This window comes from Pelophylax lessonae (assembly GCF_965119305.1).
Source record: "Pelophylax lessonae genome assembly, chromosome: 3".
Taxonomy (NCBI): Eukaryota; Metazoa; Chordata; class Amphibia; order Anura; family Ranidae; genus Pelophylax; species Pelophylax lessonae.
In genome coordinates this window covers 4,786,698-4,807,286 of record NC_138770.1, presented here as the reverse complement: position 1 = coordinate 4,807,286, position 20,589 = coordinate 4,786,698, and the positions used below count along the sequence as shown (strand labels likewise).

Genomic DNA, 20,589 nt, shown 5'->3' with positions numbered 1-20,589 from the left:
ATAAAATGAAAAAAGTCTGGATCGGGGACTTTAATAATGTACTTGATCCCACCTTGGACAGGTTAGGCACTTTTCCCCAGGTGTTGGCTCCGGCCTGTAGTACCAGATTTGCCAGACTGCTGGAGAGTTTTGGGTTGCGGGACACGTGGCGTGCGCTATATCCCACCCAGAGGTCGTATTCCTGTTTTTCTGCATCCCACCACACCATGTCCAGAATTGACTTGATACTGCTGTCCCGAGCCCTGCTTCCCAGATTGCTTAAGGTGGGTTTTTCTCCCAGGTCCATGTCTGATCACTGTCCATACTGGGTGGTGTTGTCCTTGCCCCACAGTAGACCTCCGCCGGCCTGGAGACTTAACCCTGCGTGGTTGGCCCTGATGGAGGGGGGTAATGCACTGGATGCCTCCTGGAGTCAGTTTTTCGCTGATAACGATCACACTGCCTCTCTTGGAGCGGTGTGGGAGGCGTTTAAATTACATGCCAGAGCCACTCTACAATCTTGTGTTAATGCCATTAAAGCGGACTCTGCTGCGGCTTACTCCCGGGCAATGGCTAACCTCGCCACGGCTGAGAGTTCCTATTTGGCGGATCCTACCCATGCCAATGAATCCCAGTATAAGCTGACCTCCAAGTTAGTGACCCAACTGGACTATGAACGAGCAAAGACAAAACTATTCTTTCAGAAGCAAAGACTGTTTGCACATGGTGAACGAGCTGGGAGGCTCCTCGCCTACCTGGTACATTGTGAGGACCGCCCTCCAGTAGTGATATCCCTGATAGCGGACTCTAGAGCCCCCTTGACTGACCCTCCGTGGGTCGCGGACAGGTTCCGTACGTTCTTTAGTGACCTCTACACTTCCAGGGCTCCTGCTGACCACTCAGACATGCATTCATTCCTACAGACAGTAGATTTCCCGACGTTGTCTCCTGAACAGATCGCGATCCTGAAGGCGCCGCTCACCGAGGGCGAGATTGCGGAGGCCGTGTCCAGATTTCCCAGATCAAGGTCCCCGGGTCTAGACGGACTCCCGGTGGAGTTTTACGCTCAATATTCTGAACTCCTGTTACCCAAACTACTTGCCCTTTTTAATCAGCTCTATGAGGATCGGGAGTTGCTCCCCTCTATGAATGAGAGAGGCACTGATAGTGTTGATCCCTAATCCGGGCAAGGATCCCCACTTTCCAGAGTCGTATGGCCCTATTTCCCTCCTCCAGGTGGATGTAAAGATTCTTGCTAAGATCCTGGCTCTCCGCCTTAACCAAGTAATACTTACACTTGTCCACCCCGACCAGGCGGGCTCTATGCCGGGTAGAAACACCTCCTTTAACTTACGTAGATTGTTCATGAACCTCCAAGCTGAACATGACAACTCGGGCAGGAGGGTGGTGGTGACTCTGGACACGGCCAAAGCCTTTGACTCGGTGGAATGGTCTTTCTTGTGGGCATGCCTCGGGAGATATGGCTTTGGACCCAAATTTATATGTTGGGTAAAGTTGCTATACAATGCTCCGGTTGCGAAAGTTCTGGCTAATGGTTGGACTTTGTCTGAGTTTCCTCTGCCTAGGGGCACCCGCCAAGGGTGTCCCTTGTCCCCTCTGCTTTATGCCCTGGCGGCGGAACCCTTGGCTATTGCCATTAGGGACCACCCTGATATCCGCGGATTTCGCAGAGGTTCCCTTACGGAAAAGATCAGTATGTATGCCGATGATACCCTGCTCTATTTGGAGGACCCGGACGACTCTCTGTTGACAGCCCTTTCCCTCATAGAGCGATTTGGGAGCTTTTTGGGCCTCCAGATTAATTGGGATAAATCACAAATCCTCCCTATCGATGGTACCCCTTCCGCTGTGATCCCTGCGAACCCCGCCCTTAAATGTGTTCCCCGCTTTAAGTATTTGGGGGTCCAAGTTACGACATGCCCACAGGATTATGTCACAGACAATGTCCAACCCCTGTTCCCCCTGATAAAGTCTAAAATCCAGGTATGGTCTAAATTACCGTTAGGGGTCATGGGCAGAGTAAACCTGATTAAAATGGTCCTTCTCCCTAAAGTACTGTACGTTGTGTGGCGTTCCCCCGTATATTTAGCCCTGAAACACTTCAAACAACTGGAGTTCCTTCTCAAGGCCTTTGTTTGGGGATCGAGTAGGCATAAGATTTCTTGGAGGAAACTTAAGAACCCAACGGACTTGGGCGGCCTGGCGCTCCCTGATTTCAATCTCTACTATCTGGCGTCGCAGCTCTCCCAGTTATTTCACATAGACAAGACTGATAGGGAACGGTTTCTAACCCTTTTGTGCCCTAGTTGGACCTGCCACTCTCGAGACCCGTTGACTGTCATACTGCGGGGCACCAGAGGGATGGAGGAGAGGCTGGACCCTAAATCCCTGCTCTTTCATTACAGCCGGGATTGGGAAGTGGTGATGCACAGACTGCAGGGCACCTCCCTCCATGATTTTACCCCCTTGTGGCACAACAAGTTACTTCAGGAGTTCTGCATGCTTCCTGACTCCTAATTGTGGAGCGGGAGGGGTGTATTCTTCCTGAAACATATACTGGCAGGGGGCACCCTAAGGTCTTACGCTGACATGCGGGAGCGGTTTTCTCTCCCAGCCCATATGCACTATAGATATTTACAGGTGGCCCACGCGTTCCGCACCCAGTTTTCGACAGCTCCGCCTAACCTGGAATCTGTGCTGCTCTTGGAGTTGATCAGGTGCCAGGGGCCTGCCCACTTGATCTCCCTTTTCTATGCCGAACTCCACAAGCCCTCCTCCACTGAGATAGCTTATGGGCTTAAGACTCACTGGACTCAGGATGTGGGACCTATTGAGGATGAGGAGTGGGGGAGGCACTAGAGACCTGTCAGAAGGTGTCCCCGAAATTGTCTGATAGACTTACCCAGACGTTTATTATACATCAGGCCTACCTCACACCCCTTCGGATGTCCAGATACCAACCTGATTGGGATCCTGTCTGTCCAATGTGCCAGGCGGCTGGAGGCACCTTTTTCCACTTGCTCTCCAGTTGTTCACAGCTCCGGGGCTACTGGCAACAGGTGGTAGCCTTTCTACATGACAAGATGGGGTTTCCACTGCAACTGGACCCCGAGCAGTGTCTCCTGTGTATATACCCTGATGGGGATATGAATAAGTTTATGTCCATATTTTTGCAGGAGACGCTGTTTGTGGCTAGGAAACTGATAGCTAGGACTTGGATGCGCAGCGATCCCGCAACCTTGGCTAGGTGGATACATGAGGTGAATACCAATATTCGCTTTCACAAATTGCTCTATAAACACAGGGGATGTCCCGCCAAGTTCGATAAAATTTGGGACAGGTGGATGAGTTGTCCAGACACTAATGTATAAGTTTGTTCTGAACACTGCCTGCCTTACATGGTTTCTGTCTTTGTTTATCTTCATGCACCACTACCAACCTATATTTCCTAGCACTAACCGGTTGTACTCTGTATACCTGCATTTTGGCTGTTGCCCTTCCCAATCTTTATTTACTGTACACTGTGTGTATTGTTGTATTTGTTCAGTTTCTCTTTTATTGAGCTAATTTAATTGTACTGCACTAAAGTTTTCAATAAACTCACTGTTTGGAAAAAAAAAAAAACAGACCTGTAAGTGTTTGTGAAATCTTCCCGCACAAAATGTACTCAGCCAATGAAAGGTAAGGACTCCATTTTTATTTTTCTCCTGCTATCAATGGCCGACACGGGACAACACTTCATCCATGTCTTTGGTGATCTCTGATCTCCTTATGAAGTGTTTCTTACATTATGAAGATCAGCCATGGAGTATATCTGAGGTGTATATCAGGGTGTGCTTCTTCCCCACATGTCCACCAACATTCATATAGAAGACATTTCCCGCACTCAAGGCACTAATACACCTCCAGGGTTGTGTGGGACCCCTGATGTACAGGAAGACAGGACTTCAGTGAGGAACAATTCCCTCACTCAGGAAGGGAAAGTGGCTTCTCGACCATGTGACATTTCTGATGTCTGTAAAGATTGGACTTATCTGAAAAACATTTCCCACACTCAGGACAGGAATATGGCTTCTCCCCTGTGTGAGATCTCTGATGTGTGTAAAGACTGTACGTCTCTGAAAAACATTTCCCACACTCAGCACAGGAGTAGGGCTTCTCACCTGTGTGAGATCTCTGATGTCTGTAAAGCCTGGACATCTCTGAAAAACATTTCCCGCACTCCGTACAGAAATATGGCTTCTCCCCTGTGTGAGATCTCTGATGTTTATAAAGACTGGACGTCTCTGAAAAACATTTCCCGCACTCAAAACAGGAATGTGGCTTCTCTCCCGTGTGAGATCTCTGATGTTTGTAAAGATCAGACTTTTGTGAAAAACATTTCCCACACTCAGGACAGGAAAACGGCTTTGCCCCTGTGTGAAATGTCTGATGTCTATAAAGACTGGATTTCTCTGAGAAACATTTCCCGCACTCAGGACAGGAATACGGCTTCTCCCCTGTGTGAAACCTCTGATGTCTGTGAAGACTGGAGTTCACTGAAAAACATTTCCCGCACTCTGGACAAGAATACGGCTTCTCACCCGTGTGAGATCTTTTATGGACATTAAGTTCACATTTAAAATGGAAACCCTTCCCACACTCAGTACAGGAAAACCTCTTCTCTGTTGGAATGACTGCACTGTACCTCACAGTCTGAGGTTCCTCAGGATAAGAGGAATACAATGGTCCCGCACTGTCCCTCACAGTCTGAGGTTCCTCAGGATAAGAGGAATACGATGGTCCGGCACTGTCCCTCACAGTCTGAGGTTCCTCAGGATAAGAGGAATACGATGGTCCGGCACTGTCCCTCACAGTCTGAGGTTCCTCAGGATAAGAGGAATACGATGGTCCGGCACTGTCCCTCACAGTCTGAGGTTCCTCAGGATAAGAGGAATACGATGGTCCGGCACTGTCCCTCACAGTCTGAGGTTCCTCAGGATAAGAGGAATATGATGGTCCGGCACTGTCCCTCACAGTCTGAGGTTCCTCAGGATAAGAGGAATACGATGGTCCGGCACTGTCCCTCACAGTCTGAGGTTCCTCAGGATAAGAGGAATACGATGGTCCGGCACCGTCCCTCACAGTCTGAGGTTCCTCAGGATAAGAGGAATACGATGGTCCATCTACACTGTGTGATGCCGGATGGACATTTGAGGTAGCCGGGTTTTCTCCTGGACTATACTGTGTGATGTCCTCATCTTCTACTTTACAATCTGGAGACAAAGTGAGACAATCCTCTGAGGTTTTCCTCCTCTGCCGTCTATGTACTAAAATAGGAATACAAAGATTATTACTAGACATCAGCAGATTGGTTCCCCAAAACCAGGACTCCGCCCACATCAGGCAGCTTTGTCTCTGAGGATCTTACAATTTCCCCCCTCAAGGTAACTAGTAAATGGATCCTCTGATCTCCTACCAGTTCATTTCTTTATTCATGGACCTTAGTCAGAGAGTGAGGAAACAACAAGAACTGTCTTTTATAGGAGTGGCAGTGATTAGGGGATTATAGGATGAGTGTCCCCTCCCCCTCTATCACTCATTGCCATCTTCCCAACACAAGAAGTCCTGCACTTCCTTATTTAGTCCATGATTTAGTCATGAATAACAGTGGCTGAGCCCCACCAGAGGTCAGAGAGTGAGGATGGGGGGAGAACAACCAAGATGAAGACTCGACTGATCCTGAAGACCACCATCATTGGGTTACTGACTCCTCCCTCATTATCACTTTCTGTTTAAGGTTCCAAAATGTCCAGCTGGTAGAAAATAGGAGCAAAATAAATAAGGCCTATGCAATGTACAACTTATTATACAGTATAAGATACAACAGTTATATCTGTACAGTATCAGAACCATGTAATGTACAACACACAGTATATAATGTAAGAGTCAGGACTAGGAATGGGCCAAACACCCGAACAGGGGAAATGTTCTAACCCAAACTGAAAACCCCACTGAAGTCCATGGGAGCCAAACAAAGCACCTTGTCCCCATGTTGATAGAAACAAGGGCCTCTTCCCAACAACCCTGGGCTGTGGTTGTCAGGGTCTGCAGGCGGCTGGCTTATATTATCGGAATTTGGACGCCTCCTTTAACAAGGGGCCCCCAGATCCTGGCCCCCCCTATGTAAATGGGTATCAGGTACATAGTACCCCTACCCATTCACCATAATAGTGTCAAAAAAAGTAATAAACACAAGAGACAGTTTTTGACCCATTCTTTATTAAAAATCAAAAAAATAAATAGTTTCCCTCGATGTAAATCCATCGTCAATCATGATGCTCGCTGGACCCGAAAATGAAAAATGTTCTTGCCTCCTGGGAGGCCTCCCGCCATCTGCCTGCTTTGACATTCCTTTTAAAGGCTAGAGGCGGGGTCATATGGCTTTGTCACCCAGTGGCATCGCCCCTTCTGACATCACATGGCCAGCATACACCAGTTAGTGACATCAGGTGGTAGAGTCACCAGGTGACGATAAGCCCCCACCTGCAGACCCTGACAACCACAGCCTAGGGTTGTCGGGAAGAGACCCATAATCAGTGGAAGCCTAAATGTTTACATGAGACAAGTTGCAGAGGTCCCACACCGCTGCCTCCCATCTCCTGAGACTGCACTCAGTGACTTGGGTCTGAGACTATACAGACATATCCTTCCCCCCAGCTCAGCCAACAGACAACAGAAGAAGTAACCCTGGGAGAATTAGTCTGTCAGAGATCTTACTAGACCAGGACATGAGGTAGAAGACCCAATGCACATACCCCAGGTGCCTAGGTTTAGTAACGTCTATGGTGAAAATGAACATTTTGCTGCCAGCTGAACCCCAGAATCTCCATAAATCCAGTCTAGAGACATAAATTGTGTCTGCAGCACAGAGAAGGAAGATTATCCGAGAGAAATACAGGAATACAGGACGGGGAACACAGCTCAGGAAAGTGACCAGGGGATTACAGGCTGATATCACCCAGTCCCCGCCGTACTCTGGACCAATCAGTGAGCAGTATGGGTGGAGGAATGTATTTAGTGTTAATGACCCACCTGTGCTGATCTCTGTAGGAGTGTCCTCCTCTATAAATGTCCCCGTTATTCCATACTCCTCCATAGACTGCTGATCATCCCTCACATACCTCTCTTCTTCTTCTTCTGCTTTAACCTCAAATTCTATATCTATCAGATCTTCACCCTAAACCAAGGAAATTATACAAAAGATCATTTGTGAAAAGGGTTAATCTTGTTATATCAGATATTGTAAAAGAAAAAAAAAATCCACTCACTGCCTGCATGAGTCCCATGTTCTAGACACATCCCTTGTCTGTTACTGGATAATGTCCCAGAATTCCCAGCACCGCTCACCTCTCCTGTCAGCAGCTCCATCATCTTCTTGGTGACTTCTAGAATCTTCTGCATGTTGTGTCTCTCAGGTTTTAGGGAGTCACATGGAGGCACTGTGATGGTCATATGATCACCTGACTTCAGAAGAGGAAATCTCTGTATTGAGAAACCAATAGGAATATCATGTTAGAATCCCAGAATCCTCCTCACCTCTCCGGTTAGGTCTGTGTTTTATTAATAGAGATAAGAGTGATGTTATGTGACCTCCCAGAATCCTCCTCACCTCTCCCGTCAGCTCTGTGTTTTATTAATAGAGATAAGAGTGATGTCATGTGACCTCCCAGAATCCTCCTCACCTCTCCAGTCAGCAGGTAGATGATCTCCAGGGTGAGGTTTAGTATCTTCTCAGTCATGTGACTCCGGTCCTCCTCCATCCTCATTGGTGCCGTCATTTGATCTATACAGGTCTCCTTGTAGACGGATAATTTTGGGAAATGAAAGTAAGAATTATTTGGATGGTATTGGTCACACAATAATAGGATGTAGATGGTGTGGAAATGTGGGGGGGGGGGGGTTAATAGGAGGATTGCTGTACATTTAACCACCTCAATACCGGACACTTTAACCCCCTTCCTGCCCAGACCAATTTTCAGCTTTCAGCGCTCTCGAATGAGAGTTACTTAGTCATGCAACACCCTTCCCAAATGTAATTTGTATCGTTTTTTATTTAAAAAATAATTTTTTGTCTGTTATAAAATGTTGCAAATAAAAAATCTTCTTCATAAATTTAGGGAAAAACTGTATTCTGCTCCACTTCTTAGGTAAAAATAACCCAAATCCATTTATATTTAGTCTGTAGGAAAATTAGAGTCCACAAACCATGGGATATACAGTGCTCAGCATAAATGAGTACACCCTTTTTGAATCAATATCTCAATGAACACAAGAACAATTTCCAACATTGTGATAAAACTGAGTTCTATAGAACATTTGTTTGGCTCATTACATGAAAGTAAGGATAATAATATAACTTAGATTACACAATATTCAGTTTTTCTCAAATTAGTTGATGCAAAAATGAACACACCCCACAACAAAAACTCCTCCATCTAGTATTTTGTATGACCTCCATGATTTGTAAGGAACGCACCAAGTCTTCTAGGCATGGAATAAACGGCCACATATTGCAACATCAATTTTTTTCCATTCTTCAAGAACGACCTGTTTTAGAGCCTGGATGCTGGATGGAGAGCGATGTTCATCTCTCTTCATCTCTCTTGAATTCCCCATAGGTGTTCCCCGATTGGGTTCAGATCAGGAGACTTACTTGGCCACTGAATCACTTTCTCCCGGTTCTTCTTCAAAAATGCAACAGTGGCCTTAGATGTGTGTTTTGGATCATTGTCATGTTGGAAAAGTGTGTGACAACCAAGGGCACGGAGTGAAGGTAGCATCTTCTCTTTCAATATAGAGCAGTACATCTATGAATTCATGTTTGTGACACTATGCAGCCTCACAGAAGGACACTGCCACCACCATGTTTCACTCTAGACACCATGCATTTTTCTTTTACTCCTCACCTTTGCAACGCCATACAGTTTTGAAGCCATCAGTTCCAAAAACATTTATCTTGGTCTCATCACTCCAGAGTACACAGTCCCGGTAGTCTTTATATTTTTCACCCTGGAAAATTTTAAGGTGGGCTTTTTGTGCATGGGACTAAAGCCCATGCTTCCTTCATGGCCGACACCCATTCATGCCATTCCTCTGCAAAGTATGCTGTATTGTGTCATGGGAAACAATCACCCCAGTTTGGTTTCTACTTCTTTATCTAACTGCAATGAACTTGCATGGCCATTTTCTCCAACCCTACTCATCAGAAGACGCTCCTTTGGAGGTGATAACTTCCGTGGACGGCCTGGACGTCTCTGTGAGATGGTTGCAGTTCCATTTTTGTATCGCTTTTGCTACATAATTCTGACTGATAAGTAAAGCTTTGATGATCTTCTTGTAGCCTTCACCTTTCTTGTGTAAAGAAATGATTTTCTTTCTCAGGTCTTCAGACATTTCTCTTTGCTGACACCATGAAATGGGAGGGGTTTTCTTTGTAAGTAACGCCCTTTTATAATCAACTGTCTGCTGGACACCTGTTTAATATACAATTACACTCACCTATAGGTGAATTCTTCTTAATTAGGATTTTATTGTGTACAATTTAGCTTTGCTCTTAAGACTTTCATTGGGGTGTATTCATTTTTGTAACATGGTCTTGAATGAATATGTTAGGAAAAATACTTTTTTGTGTGCAATTAACAAATCTTGGTTGCAATCAATGGGCCGCATTTGTGGGAGTATTTTGTAGTATAGTGTCCCATAGAAAATGTTGATTCTGGAAAGTAAAATGCCAGAACAGTACAAATACCTCCGAAAATTACCCTTTTTTGGAAAGTAGACAGTCCAAGTTATTTAATATGAGGTATGATGAGTTTTTTGAAGCTGTATTTTTTTGTCACAATTTTTTTTTTAAATGAAGAAATTATTTATTTTTTCAAAAGGTTTCTGTTTAACACGTTATTTCTCACACACAGCATAGGCATACTTAGAATTACACACCAAAACACATTCTGCTATGCCTCCCAAATATGAGGGCACCACATATATGCCTAGATGCATACAGGGTCCCAAAATCCAAGGAGCACCTTTGGGCATTCAAGGAGCACAATTTATCTATCAAATTTCCTGACTACCTATCACATTTTTGAGGCCCTGGAGCAACAGGACAATGGAAACACCAACAAAATGACCTCACTTTGGAAAGTAAACACCCCCAGATATTTTCTGAAAGGCATAGTGAGTTTTTAAAAAATTTAATTTTTTTGCCAGAAGGTTTTTGAAAATGCAGAAAAGAAAATGAAAATGTATTTTTTTTTTACACAAACTTGTCAGTTACAGTGCCTTGCAAAAGTATTCGGCCCCTTGAACTTTGCGACCGTTTGCCACATTTCAGGCTTCAAACATAAAGATATAAAACTGTAATTTTTTATGAAGAATCAACAACAAGTGGGGCACAATCATGAAGTGGAACAAAATTTATTGGATATTTCAAACTTTTTTAACAAATAAAAAACTGAAAAATTGGGCGTGCAAAATTATTCAGCCCCCTTAAGTTAATACTTTGTAGTGCCACCTTTTGCTGCGATTACAGCTGTAAGTCACTTGGGGTATGTCCCTATCAGTTTTGCACATCGAGAGACTGACATTTTGCAAAACAGCTCGAGCTCAGTGAGGTTGGATGGAGGGTGTTTGTGAACAGCAGTTTTCAGTTCTTTCCACAGATTCTCGATTGGATTCAGGTCTGGACTTTGACTTGGCCATTCCAGCACCTGGATATGTTTATTTGTGAACCATTCCATTGTAGATTTTGCTTTATGTTTTGGATCATTGTCTTGCTGGAAGACAAATCTCCGTCCCAGTCTCAGGTCTTTTGCAGACTCCATCAGGTTTTCTTCCAGAATGGTCCTGTATTTGGCTCCATCCATCTTCCCATCAATTTTAACCATCTTCCCTGTCCCTGCTGAAGAAAAGCAGGCCCAAACCATGATGCTGCCACCACCATGTATGACAGTGGGGATGGTGTGTTCAGGGTGATGAGCTGTGTTGCTTTTACACCAAACATAACGTTTTGCATTGTTGCCAAAAAGTTTGATTTTGGTTTCATCTGAGCAGAGCCCCTTCTTCCACATGTTTGGTGTCTCCCAGGTGGCTTGTGGCAAACTTTAAACGACACTTTTTATGGATATCTTTAAGAAATGGCTTTCTTCTTGCCACTCTTCCATAAAGGCCAGATTTGTGCAGTATACGACTGATTGTTGTCCTATGGACAGAGTCTCCCACCTCAGCTATAGATCTCTGCAGTTCATCCAGAGTGATCATGGGCCTCTTGGCTGCATCTCTGATCAGTCTTCTCCTTGTATGAGCTGAAAGTTTAGAGGGACGGCCAGGTCTTCGTAGATTTGCAGTGGTCTGATACTTCTTCCATTTCAATATTATCGCTTGCACAGTGCTCCTTGGGATGTTTAAAGCTTGGGAAATCTTTTTGTATCCAAATCCAGGTTTAAACTTCTCCACAACAGTATCTCGGACCTGCCTGGTGTGTTCCTTGTTCTTCATGATGCTCTCTGTGCTTTAAACTGACCTCTGAAACTATCACAGTGCAGGTGCATTTATACGGAGACTTGATTACACACAGGTGGATTCTATTTATCATCATTAGGGTCATTTAGGTCAACATTGGATCATTCAGAGATCCTCACTGAACTTCTGGAGAGAGTTTGCTGCACTGAAAGTAAAGGGGCTGAATAATTTTGCACACCCAATTTTTCAGTTTTTTATTTGTTAACAAAGTTTGAAATATCCAATAAATTTCGTTCCACTTCATGATTATGTCCCACTTGTTGTTGATTCTTCACAACAAATTACAGTTTTATATCTTTATGTTTGAAGCCTGAAATGTGGCAAAAGGTTGCAAAGTTCAAGGGGGGCGAATACTTTCGCAAGGCACTGTATATGAGATATTTCTTACACACAGCATGGGCATACTGAGAATTATACCCCAAAATACATTCTGATACTCCTTCTGAGTATGGCGATACCACATGTATGAGACTTTTTCACTGTCTGAACTGATTATATAACAGACATTGGGCTCATTTCACTAAGCGGTATAAAATACTGCTTAGGGTTTTTCACTTTTTTTTTTGCAATTTACTAAAAAAATGCAACTAAAATACAGCATGAGCTATTTTATTAGGTGATGAAGTATTTTAGTAGTTACAGCTTGTGGTACTTTAACGCTGGTGGTAGCCAGCGTCCTTAACAAGCAGTAAAGCACTTTTTGTTAATGAGTGGGCAGCCATCGGCGTCCTTAACAACCAGTAACTGTCAAGGTTGTTAATGATTGGGTGGCTGCCATGTTTTTAACAACTATGAATCGTCTGCTGTCAGCGGGATTCCCCACTGAGAGCAAATTATAAACAAAAGAATTGCCAGCATTTAACAATTAGGAAAAAAAACAGCATTGGGTCCCCAATCCATTCTAAGCCCTCTTGACTGTGGCATGCTTGTCAGTGATGTCATAAAAGGGCCGGGTCACCCAATGATTTCCTTCAAGTGTCAGTGTGAGTCAGGTTTTTTTTTCTAGTTTGGGGCGGATTTTCCGCATTTTGGTGATTGAGGTTGGATCTACTTCAGGAAGACATTTATTTTTTTTGGAGGGGAAGGGGGTTGAATAAAGGACTTGTCAAAAACTGGCTGTGTGTGATTTTACTAAATGTAACTAATTTTCTGGTGAATAAGTAGGGTTACTACTGTATGTAAAAGGAACACAGGCACCACTCTAAGTGTAATAAGAAGGTTTAATATTAATAGAAATCTCATCCTGATCTGTTCTACCGGACAGACGGACAACTATGATTTATACCACATGCTTTTTACATACGCTCGTTTGTGAGTATTCTGGTGTATGAGATTTTTATTCATATTAAACCTTCTTATTACACTTAGAGTGGTGCCTGTGTTCCTTTTGCAGCTGCCTTCAAGGTTCTTCTTACTTGTCGTCAGAGCAGCCCTCGGTGTAAATGAAGACTTTATATATGGACTATCTCTCATAGGTTTATATCTGATATTGATATGTTGTACTTGTTTTTAGTGTGGTAACTGTTGGTCCAGCTGAAAAATCTATTTTGATTCCCATCTGGACATCTTTTTGATAAAATTGCCCCTCAATCCTCAAAATTGCCCCTCAATTGATCACCATCCCATCCCCCCAAAATCCAGTCCCTTTCAGAGACTCCTATTGTGAGACTCATCATAGTGTCTCTGGAGGGGGCGCTGATCATTCCCTTCCCGTGTAAAATCTTACAGAAATCTTCCCTAATCCCAACCTTTATCATTTCATTCCCCCCACATACAATGTCTGGAACCGGCATTTACTGACACCAATAACTCCCCTCGTGGTACAGACCATAAATTCCCTCATTGTAATATACGGATTATTCTACATTTCCACACTATATATGTGTGTATCATCATCTGCTGGAGATAAAAGACGTCACAGTGACTATGGAGGAAGAGGACGGACATGACGGGGGGGGGGGATTACTGGGTGTAAATAGAAAATAAGATCTTATTACCGCCTCTGTTGCCACTTCCAGCAACGTCTTCTCTCTACTTCCTCCCGAGTCACCTCTCACCAGGAACTTCCTGTCTGTATCTGACATCACTTCCTGTCTTCCATAGAGACTTCCTGTATAGGCAGATGTGAGGTGACCACCTTGTGGAGCTCAGAGAAACTGTAGTCCTGAGAAACTTCTGGTAGTGTGAACACGGCCTTGTGCTGTGTGTGTATGTACTGTATATCCTTATAGATGGGTCATCTCCACTCCCACCAAGGGGGATAGAAATATATTACTGCTCGGGGGAGACATTTTGGCACCTTTGATTTTGCAGAGAAATTGATTGCAGATTTAGTCATGTAGAACATCTGTTATATGGATACAAAGAACCCCAGCCGAGAGTAAAGGGTGGAAATGGCTCCTGATCCCCAGATTTGGGAAATTATGTCACCAATATAAATGGAAAAAACCTGCGCTATGTGTAACAACTCAAATACCTACAAAAATAACTTCTACCGGACTGCTGCTGTAACAAAGGTAAGTTTTCCCTTTATCAACTAGAAGAGCATTATGTGTCACAGCGCTGTCCTATTGTGTGTGCACAGAAATTATCACAAATACACCAAAATATGGGGATACATTCATATATAAAGTGCTAGGGACTCAAAATAATATTATCTGCAGATCTACGGCTTCCACTTTACAACTACTTCATTTATCTTATGGTGTTGATCAATAAATGTTGTTAACTGATACATGTGCAAATTCATATACAACATAAAGTGCTTTGTGCTCAAGATGCTGTTTCCTGCAGATCCACTGCTTCCACTTTGCACCTATTTCATTAATCTTATAATATTTGTTGCTATAATAAATAAAGTGAAAATCTGTGCAAATTCATGTAAACATACAATATTGTGTGCTCAATATAGTGTTCTCTGCAAGTCCACTGCATACACTTTGCATCTACTTCAATGAAGTTCTGTTGCTCAGAAGAAGTCCACAAATGAATGAAAAGTTGATAAGGTGTGAAAGTTCTCCGTGCTCCAAACTTTGCCAGCTGTAGTGTAGCCACGCCTTCTTCCATCTCTTACACACGTGATGGTGAGGGCGCCCCCTTAGTAGTGCTTCCCCACTCACCAGAGCAATATGACTCCCAGCTTTTCAGCTACCAGAGTCACAAACATCCTTCACACTCTCCTCACCTCCGATGACAAAGGAACTGGATTCTCCTCGCTCACTCCTGCAAGTCTGCTGCACTTTCTGTCAGTCTCCCTCCTAGACTCGGCTTCCTCCTCCGACCGCTGTTCCAGCAGGAGCTCCGCCTCTTCATACACACTCAGGGAGGAGAGAAAGGGGAAGGATATACAGTACATACACACACAGCACAAGGCCGTGTTCACACTACCAGACGGTTCTCAGGGCTGCAGTTCCTCTGAGCTCCACAAGGTGGTGATCTCACCCAGACAGGAAGTCTCTATGGAATACAGACAGGAAGGGATGTCAGATAAAGACAGGACGTGATGTCAGGCAGGACGTTCCATTTAGTAGACTTAGAGAGAAGACAAAGCAGGATCTGGGGGCAGAGGAGGTAATACATAGATTAACCCCTTCAGGGAGATCAGTTAATGATTCCTATATCTTGCAACATAAAGCTGACCATACATGGTTCAGTTTATCGTTCAGCCAATGGACTAAGAGGGAAAAAAAACAGGCAATTCCCCCATCCACACATTGGAGGGGGATGGGGGAATCCTCCCCGCTGCACTATTGTATTCTGACAACGGGGGGTGCTCCTCCGCTCTCAGAATACACAGATCAGTGATGAAGCTATTGGCTGCAGTCGCTGATGGAGTGACTTTTATCTGGCAGTGACCACACATGGATGGAAATGTGACCGATCCCTGCTGATCCAGGTGAATTTCCATGTATATATGGTCACCTTAAGTGACTTCCTCCCCTCCCCCTCATCTCCTTCATTATGTAAGTCATGCTGAGATAATCTCCCATTGGCTGAGCAATATTCTCATTTGTCTCTGAGCTCTTTCTTGCTATTCCTCGTCCTGCCTGTTGTTTCCTTGGATTGATTTTCTGTGTAGTGACCCCGGCTTCATCTCTTGGATGCGCTCGTCTGTTGCTTGTCCTGACCTTTATCCTGATTCCTGGATCTCCTCCTCATCTCTCCTCCATATCCTCTTACACAGCTTTTCTCCACACCTGCAGTGACCCTGGGGGTGGAAACTTGGCACCAGCACGCAGAAAAATCCATCCCCACCATTAGAAGCTCTGGAGAAAATTGTCTGCTATTTACACTCCGTTCCTCCGCACGTCACCTGCTCACATGACAGCTTACTTTCACACTTTCCTGACAGATTTCTGTATGGTAAAGGTCAAAGTTCACTCTTCAGTTTAGGAGAAGTGGGAGGCACCCGGGAACAATGATTTGGTCAGCACAGGATCCTCATATAGAGGGCCCCTCAAATCTCCCCATCCAAATGTCCATCCATCCAGAGTCTATATGTCCAATGATATTACTCTGATGTCACATCCCCCCCCCCCCCCTGTTCAATTTCCCTCCATGTGGCTTTTTTTTTTCTCATGCTCTTAGGATGTGGGCGGACCCTTTCCATCCTCACTAGCAAAGTGGGTCTGTTGGTCCTGCGTTGTATGTAATGATGTCAGAATGCCTGCAACAAACTTTTACCCTGCGTAGTGTGGGGGTCCTGTGTGGGTAAATTATACCTCAGTCTGAGGTGGGGCTTTAATCAAATGGAAAAACTGAATGGTGAGGTGAGGAGGATTCTGGGAATTTCATTTGATTTTACTATTTGTGTTCAGATCTAGAGTTTTCCTCCTGTGAAGTCTGGAGATCATATGACCATCACATTGCCTCCACCTCCCTCCCTGATAGAATAGAGAAATACAAAGAAGATTCTAGAAGTCCCCAGAGAGATCATGGAGGATAGGTGAACGGTGCTGGGAATTCTGGGACATTATCCAGTAACAGACAAGGGATGTGTCTGGATGGTGACTGTATCATTGTGTGTGTCAGGTTCCTATAAGGTGTCAGGATGTCACTGTCTATTTCTCCATGGAGGAGTGGGAGTATTTAGAAGGACACAAGGATCTCTACAAGGACGTCATGATGGAGAATCAGCCGCCCCTCACATCACCGGGTAAGAGGAGACTTTATTGTAAAGGAGAGAGCAGTACGGAGGATCCACCTAGATCCCCCATCATCTGATAAACACATAGAAACAATGTATTCAGTCAGTGTGTGTGTTTCCTACAGATGGATCCAGTAATGGGAACCCACCAGAGAGATGTCCCCGTCCTCTGTATTCCCGGGATTCCACACAGGAAGGTCACACCATCCCCCACCATCATCAGGTAGATGAGGAACAATCACTGATAGTATCATTAGGATCTGTACATTATCTGCATTGTTACCATTGATGTCATTTTTATTATATATTCAGAGTGGAAACCTGAGAGATTCTGAAGTTGAGGTTAAAGAAGAGATAAAAGAGGAGGATGATGAGGATGGGGTGATGGAGAAGTCAGAGTTTCTAAAAGAACACAAAGATCTGTACCAGGACACCATGGTGGAGTCATCCAGCTACAGAAACCCACCAGAGAGATGTCCCCGTCCTCTGTATTCCCGGGATTCCACACAGGAAGGTCACACCATCCCTCACCATCATCAGGTAGATGATTGTCAATGATTGGTAGTTCTGATTTATATACAGTATATTTGTTACAAGAAATGTTTTATTATATATTCAGAGTGGAAACCTCGGGGATGATAATATTGATGTTAAAGAAGAGTATAAGGAGGAGGATGAGGTGTATGGAGTGATGGAGGAGTTTTCAGAAGGACACAAGGATATGATGGAGCCACCTAATACCAGGAACCCACCAGAGAGATGTCCCCGTCCTCTGTATTCCCGGGATTCCACACAGCAAGGTCACACCATCCCTCACTGTTACAAGGTTGGTGAGACAGAAATTATAAAACACAGACTCATGGAGACAATGTGTGTATTTTTATGTGATGTCACAATAATAAAGCTTATATCTTACAGATGATATTCTTTCATTTTCTTGGTTTAGAGTGGAGATCCAATCGATATAGAATTTGAGGTTAAAGCAGAAGAAGAAGAGATGTATGTGAGGGATGATCAGCAATCTATGGAGGAGGATGGAATAACGGGGACATTTATAGAGGAGGACACTCCTACAGAGATCAGCACAGGTGGGTCATTAACACTAAATACATTCCTCCACCCATACTGCTCACTGATTGGTCCAGAGTAGGGCAGGGACTGGGTGATATCAGCCTGTAATCCCCTGGTCACTTTCCTGAGCTGTGTTCCCCGTCCTGTATTCCTGTATTTCTCTCGGATAATTTTCCTTCTCTGTGCTGCAGACACAATTTATGTCTCTAGACTGGATTTATGGAGATTCTGGGATTCGGCTGGCAAAAATAATGTGCATGATATAGGCACCTAGGTTATGAGTTTTGGGTCTTCTGCCCCATGCCTGAGTCTAATGTCTTGTTCAAAACAAATGAGGAGGAGATACAGTACACCATATGAAAGGTCCATCTCCAATCCTCAATATAAAGTCATGTTCCAAACAATAAAATTGTCATCATTTCAATAGCATTATTACTTAGTGATATTTGGTTGGGTAAGGTTGTATCATTGATCCATGTCAGATCTCTTTTTTTTTTTTTTTCATTTCTTTTATTTCTATAAAAGACAACTTCCAGGCATAATAAACAGTAACATTCCTTATAGAACATATGCTGAGACAGTGTATTACAACATTGAAGATAATTCAGTCATAAGGTGGAGATCTACATCGGTCGTAGAATAAGAGGTGTTCTACAATTCCTCTAATGGGAGGAGTTATGCAGGACTAGAAAGTACCCGGAGTTGTCTGTTCCAGTTTCGGATAACGTATAGAAGAAAAAGGAAGAAGTAAGCGAATAAGTAGTGGAAAGAGAGAGGGAAGTAAAAGGAACCTAGAGAGAGGCAGAAGAGGATAAGTAGGTGGAATGAGGGGAGAAGGGGTAAGGAGGTGTGGAAGGGGGGGGGGGTGTTAGGAGGGTTAGCATTGGTAAAACTATGGCCCTACATCAGCAATACTTTCCAGCAATATTTTAGAGCTCCCCCAAACTCAACATGAGGTCTCTTTAGTATTGCCACCCTTAATTAAAGAGCAGCCTTCATCAGAGAGGACAAATATATTCCATTGACCCCAGGTTTTGGTATATCGTTCGTGTTGGGGACGTGTCGAGAGAACAAGGTTTTCCATTCTATTTATTTCTTTGTGCCACATGCCAACAGTCAGGGCCTGTGTGTTTTTCCATTTAAGAGGGATGCACATTTTAGCAGCATTTAGAAGGTGACGAATGACAGAATTTTTATAGGTCTGGGCCGGGATGTTAGAAGCATGGAGAAGGAAGAGAGCAGGGTCATTGGGGAGCGGTCGGTTTATAAACCTCTGAGACATTTCACGTACTGTCTTCCAGAACTCCGATAGTTTAGGACACAACCAAAATCATGTAGGAGTGTCCCCCGGCCCTTCCTGGCATCTCCAGCACTGATCAGTGAGTGTGGGGAAGAATCTGCTAAACCTTGACGGCGTGCGGTACCACCTTGTTAGGAGTTTGAAGTTGGTTTGTTGTATTTTACATGCAGATGGATGATGTAAATATAAACAGAATGATTTGATTTTGTTGGTCTGGATTAAAGTTGCAGTCTAAATCCCGTTCCCTCTTAGCTAAGAATGGGGGTTGGTAAGTCCCCTGGGGTGTGATCAGTAATGCATAGGTCATGGATAATACCTGTGTCAGTTTTCTGTCTTGAGAGCAATGTTCTTCAAAGGGTGTAAGTTGTGTGTTGCGCTCACTGGGAGGTGGCAATGAGTTTAAGAAATTATGGAGTTGCAATGCCCTCCAGAAATCTAGACAGTAGGGTCCCGAGAAGTCCATGAGGTCTTTGAGTGCAGGCCAACTAGATGATGTTGAAAAATGGGAGGTTTGGAAATAGCCTGACTCCATCAAGGTCCTGAATGTTTTATCTTGGTAGCCCAGGGTAAACTGGGGATTCCCCAGTATGGGTGTCAGTGGCGAGTGCGTCGGGGAAAGTGAAAGTTGTGTGAATAATTTAGAGCAGGTTCTTATCGTGTGACCTATGAGGGGATGGCGTCTTATGGAGTCTGGTAGTGAATGGTGGCACGATGGAGCTCTATGGAGGGCTATGTCGCATTGGGCCTGTTCTAGTCTGGGCCAAAGCTTCGCTTCACCATGATGACACCAGTCTGAGTCTCCCCATTTGTGTAGCCTGACGGTATTTGCATAAGTCCGCCACTGCCAGTCCACCTAGTCGTTCAGGAAGGAGTAGTCTCCTATATAGCCTAGGTCGCTTATGTGCCCAGATAAAACCACAAGTAGGGTGTAGAGATGTCGCAAACCTAAAATTTGCCGTTCGCGAACCTCCGCAAATGTTCGCCAAGGGGTGAACCGCCATAGACTGCAATAGGCAGGCGAATTTTAAAACCCACAGGGACTCTTTCTGGCCACAATAGTGATGGAAAAGTTTTTTCAAGGGGACTAACACCTGGACTGTGGCATGCCGGAGGGGGATCCATGGCAAAACTATAATGGAAAATTACGTAGTTGACGCAGAGTCGGGTTTTAATCCATAAAGGGCATAAATTACCTAACATTCCTAAATTGTTTGGAATAACATGCTTTAAAACATCCAGTGTGTGTATACGATCAGGTATGATGTTGTATCAATCAGGTAGTTTAAGGGTTACGCCCGCTTCACAGTGACAGACCAAACACTGACAGACCAAACTCCCCGTTTAACACACCGCAAACAGTCCATTTGCAGTGGGTACAGTACAGTCTGTGGACCTGACACTCACTGGCAGGCAACAATTATAAAAAATATATTGTTTTTTAATTTGCAAGGTGCTGTGCCACCGTATATATGAGTGGTGGGCACTGCAGTGGGCACAGTACACTCTGTGG

At 44.3% G+C, this 20,589-nt stretch overlaps 3 protein-coding genes across 3 annotated transcripts in view; 1 reads left to right on the top strand and 2 right to left on the bottom strand.

The window, feature by feature from the left end:
* Positions 1 to 20,589, bottom strand: part of LOC309549117 (uncharacterized protein) — a 4,285,597-nt gene that overhangs the window by 76,994 nt on the left and 4,188,014 nt on the right. The window contains 1 exon segment of the mRNA XM_082249155.1: positions 7,075 to 7,219. Within this exon segment, the coding sequence (XP_082105281.1) occupies positions 7,075 to 7,219 (145 nt within the window).
* On the bottom strand, positions 3,626 to 6,033 carry LOC309548702 (uncharacterized protein; the record flags this gene model as incomplete). Its single annotated transcript, XM_082248660.1, has 2 exons — positions 3,626 to 4,789; positions 6,023 to 6,033. The coding sequence occupies 2 exons, from the start codon at positions 6,031 to 6,033 to the stop codon at positions 3,967 to 3,969; spliced, it is 834 nt and encodes a 277-aa protein (XP_082104786.1). The 3' UTR covers positions 3,626 to 3,966.
* LOC309548701 (uncharacterized protein) lies at positions 15,073 to 17,858 on the top strand (the record flags this gene model as incomplete). The annotated part of the gene is made up of 7 exons (XM_082248659.1): positions 15,073 to 15,132; positions 16,380 to 16,507; positions 16,594 to 16,717; positions 16,834 to 16,931; positions 17,021 to 17,248; positions 17,328 to 17,534; positions 17,655 to 17,858. The coding sequence occupies exons 3-7, from the start codon at positions 16,633 to 16,635 to the stop codon at positions 17,856 to 17,858; spliced, it is 822 nt and encodes a 273-aa protein (XP_082104785.1). The 5' UTR covers positions 15,073 to 15,132; positions 16,380 to 16,507; positions 16,594 to 16,632.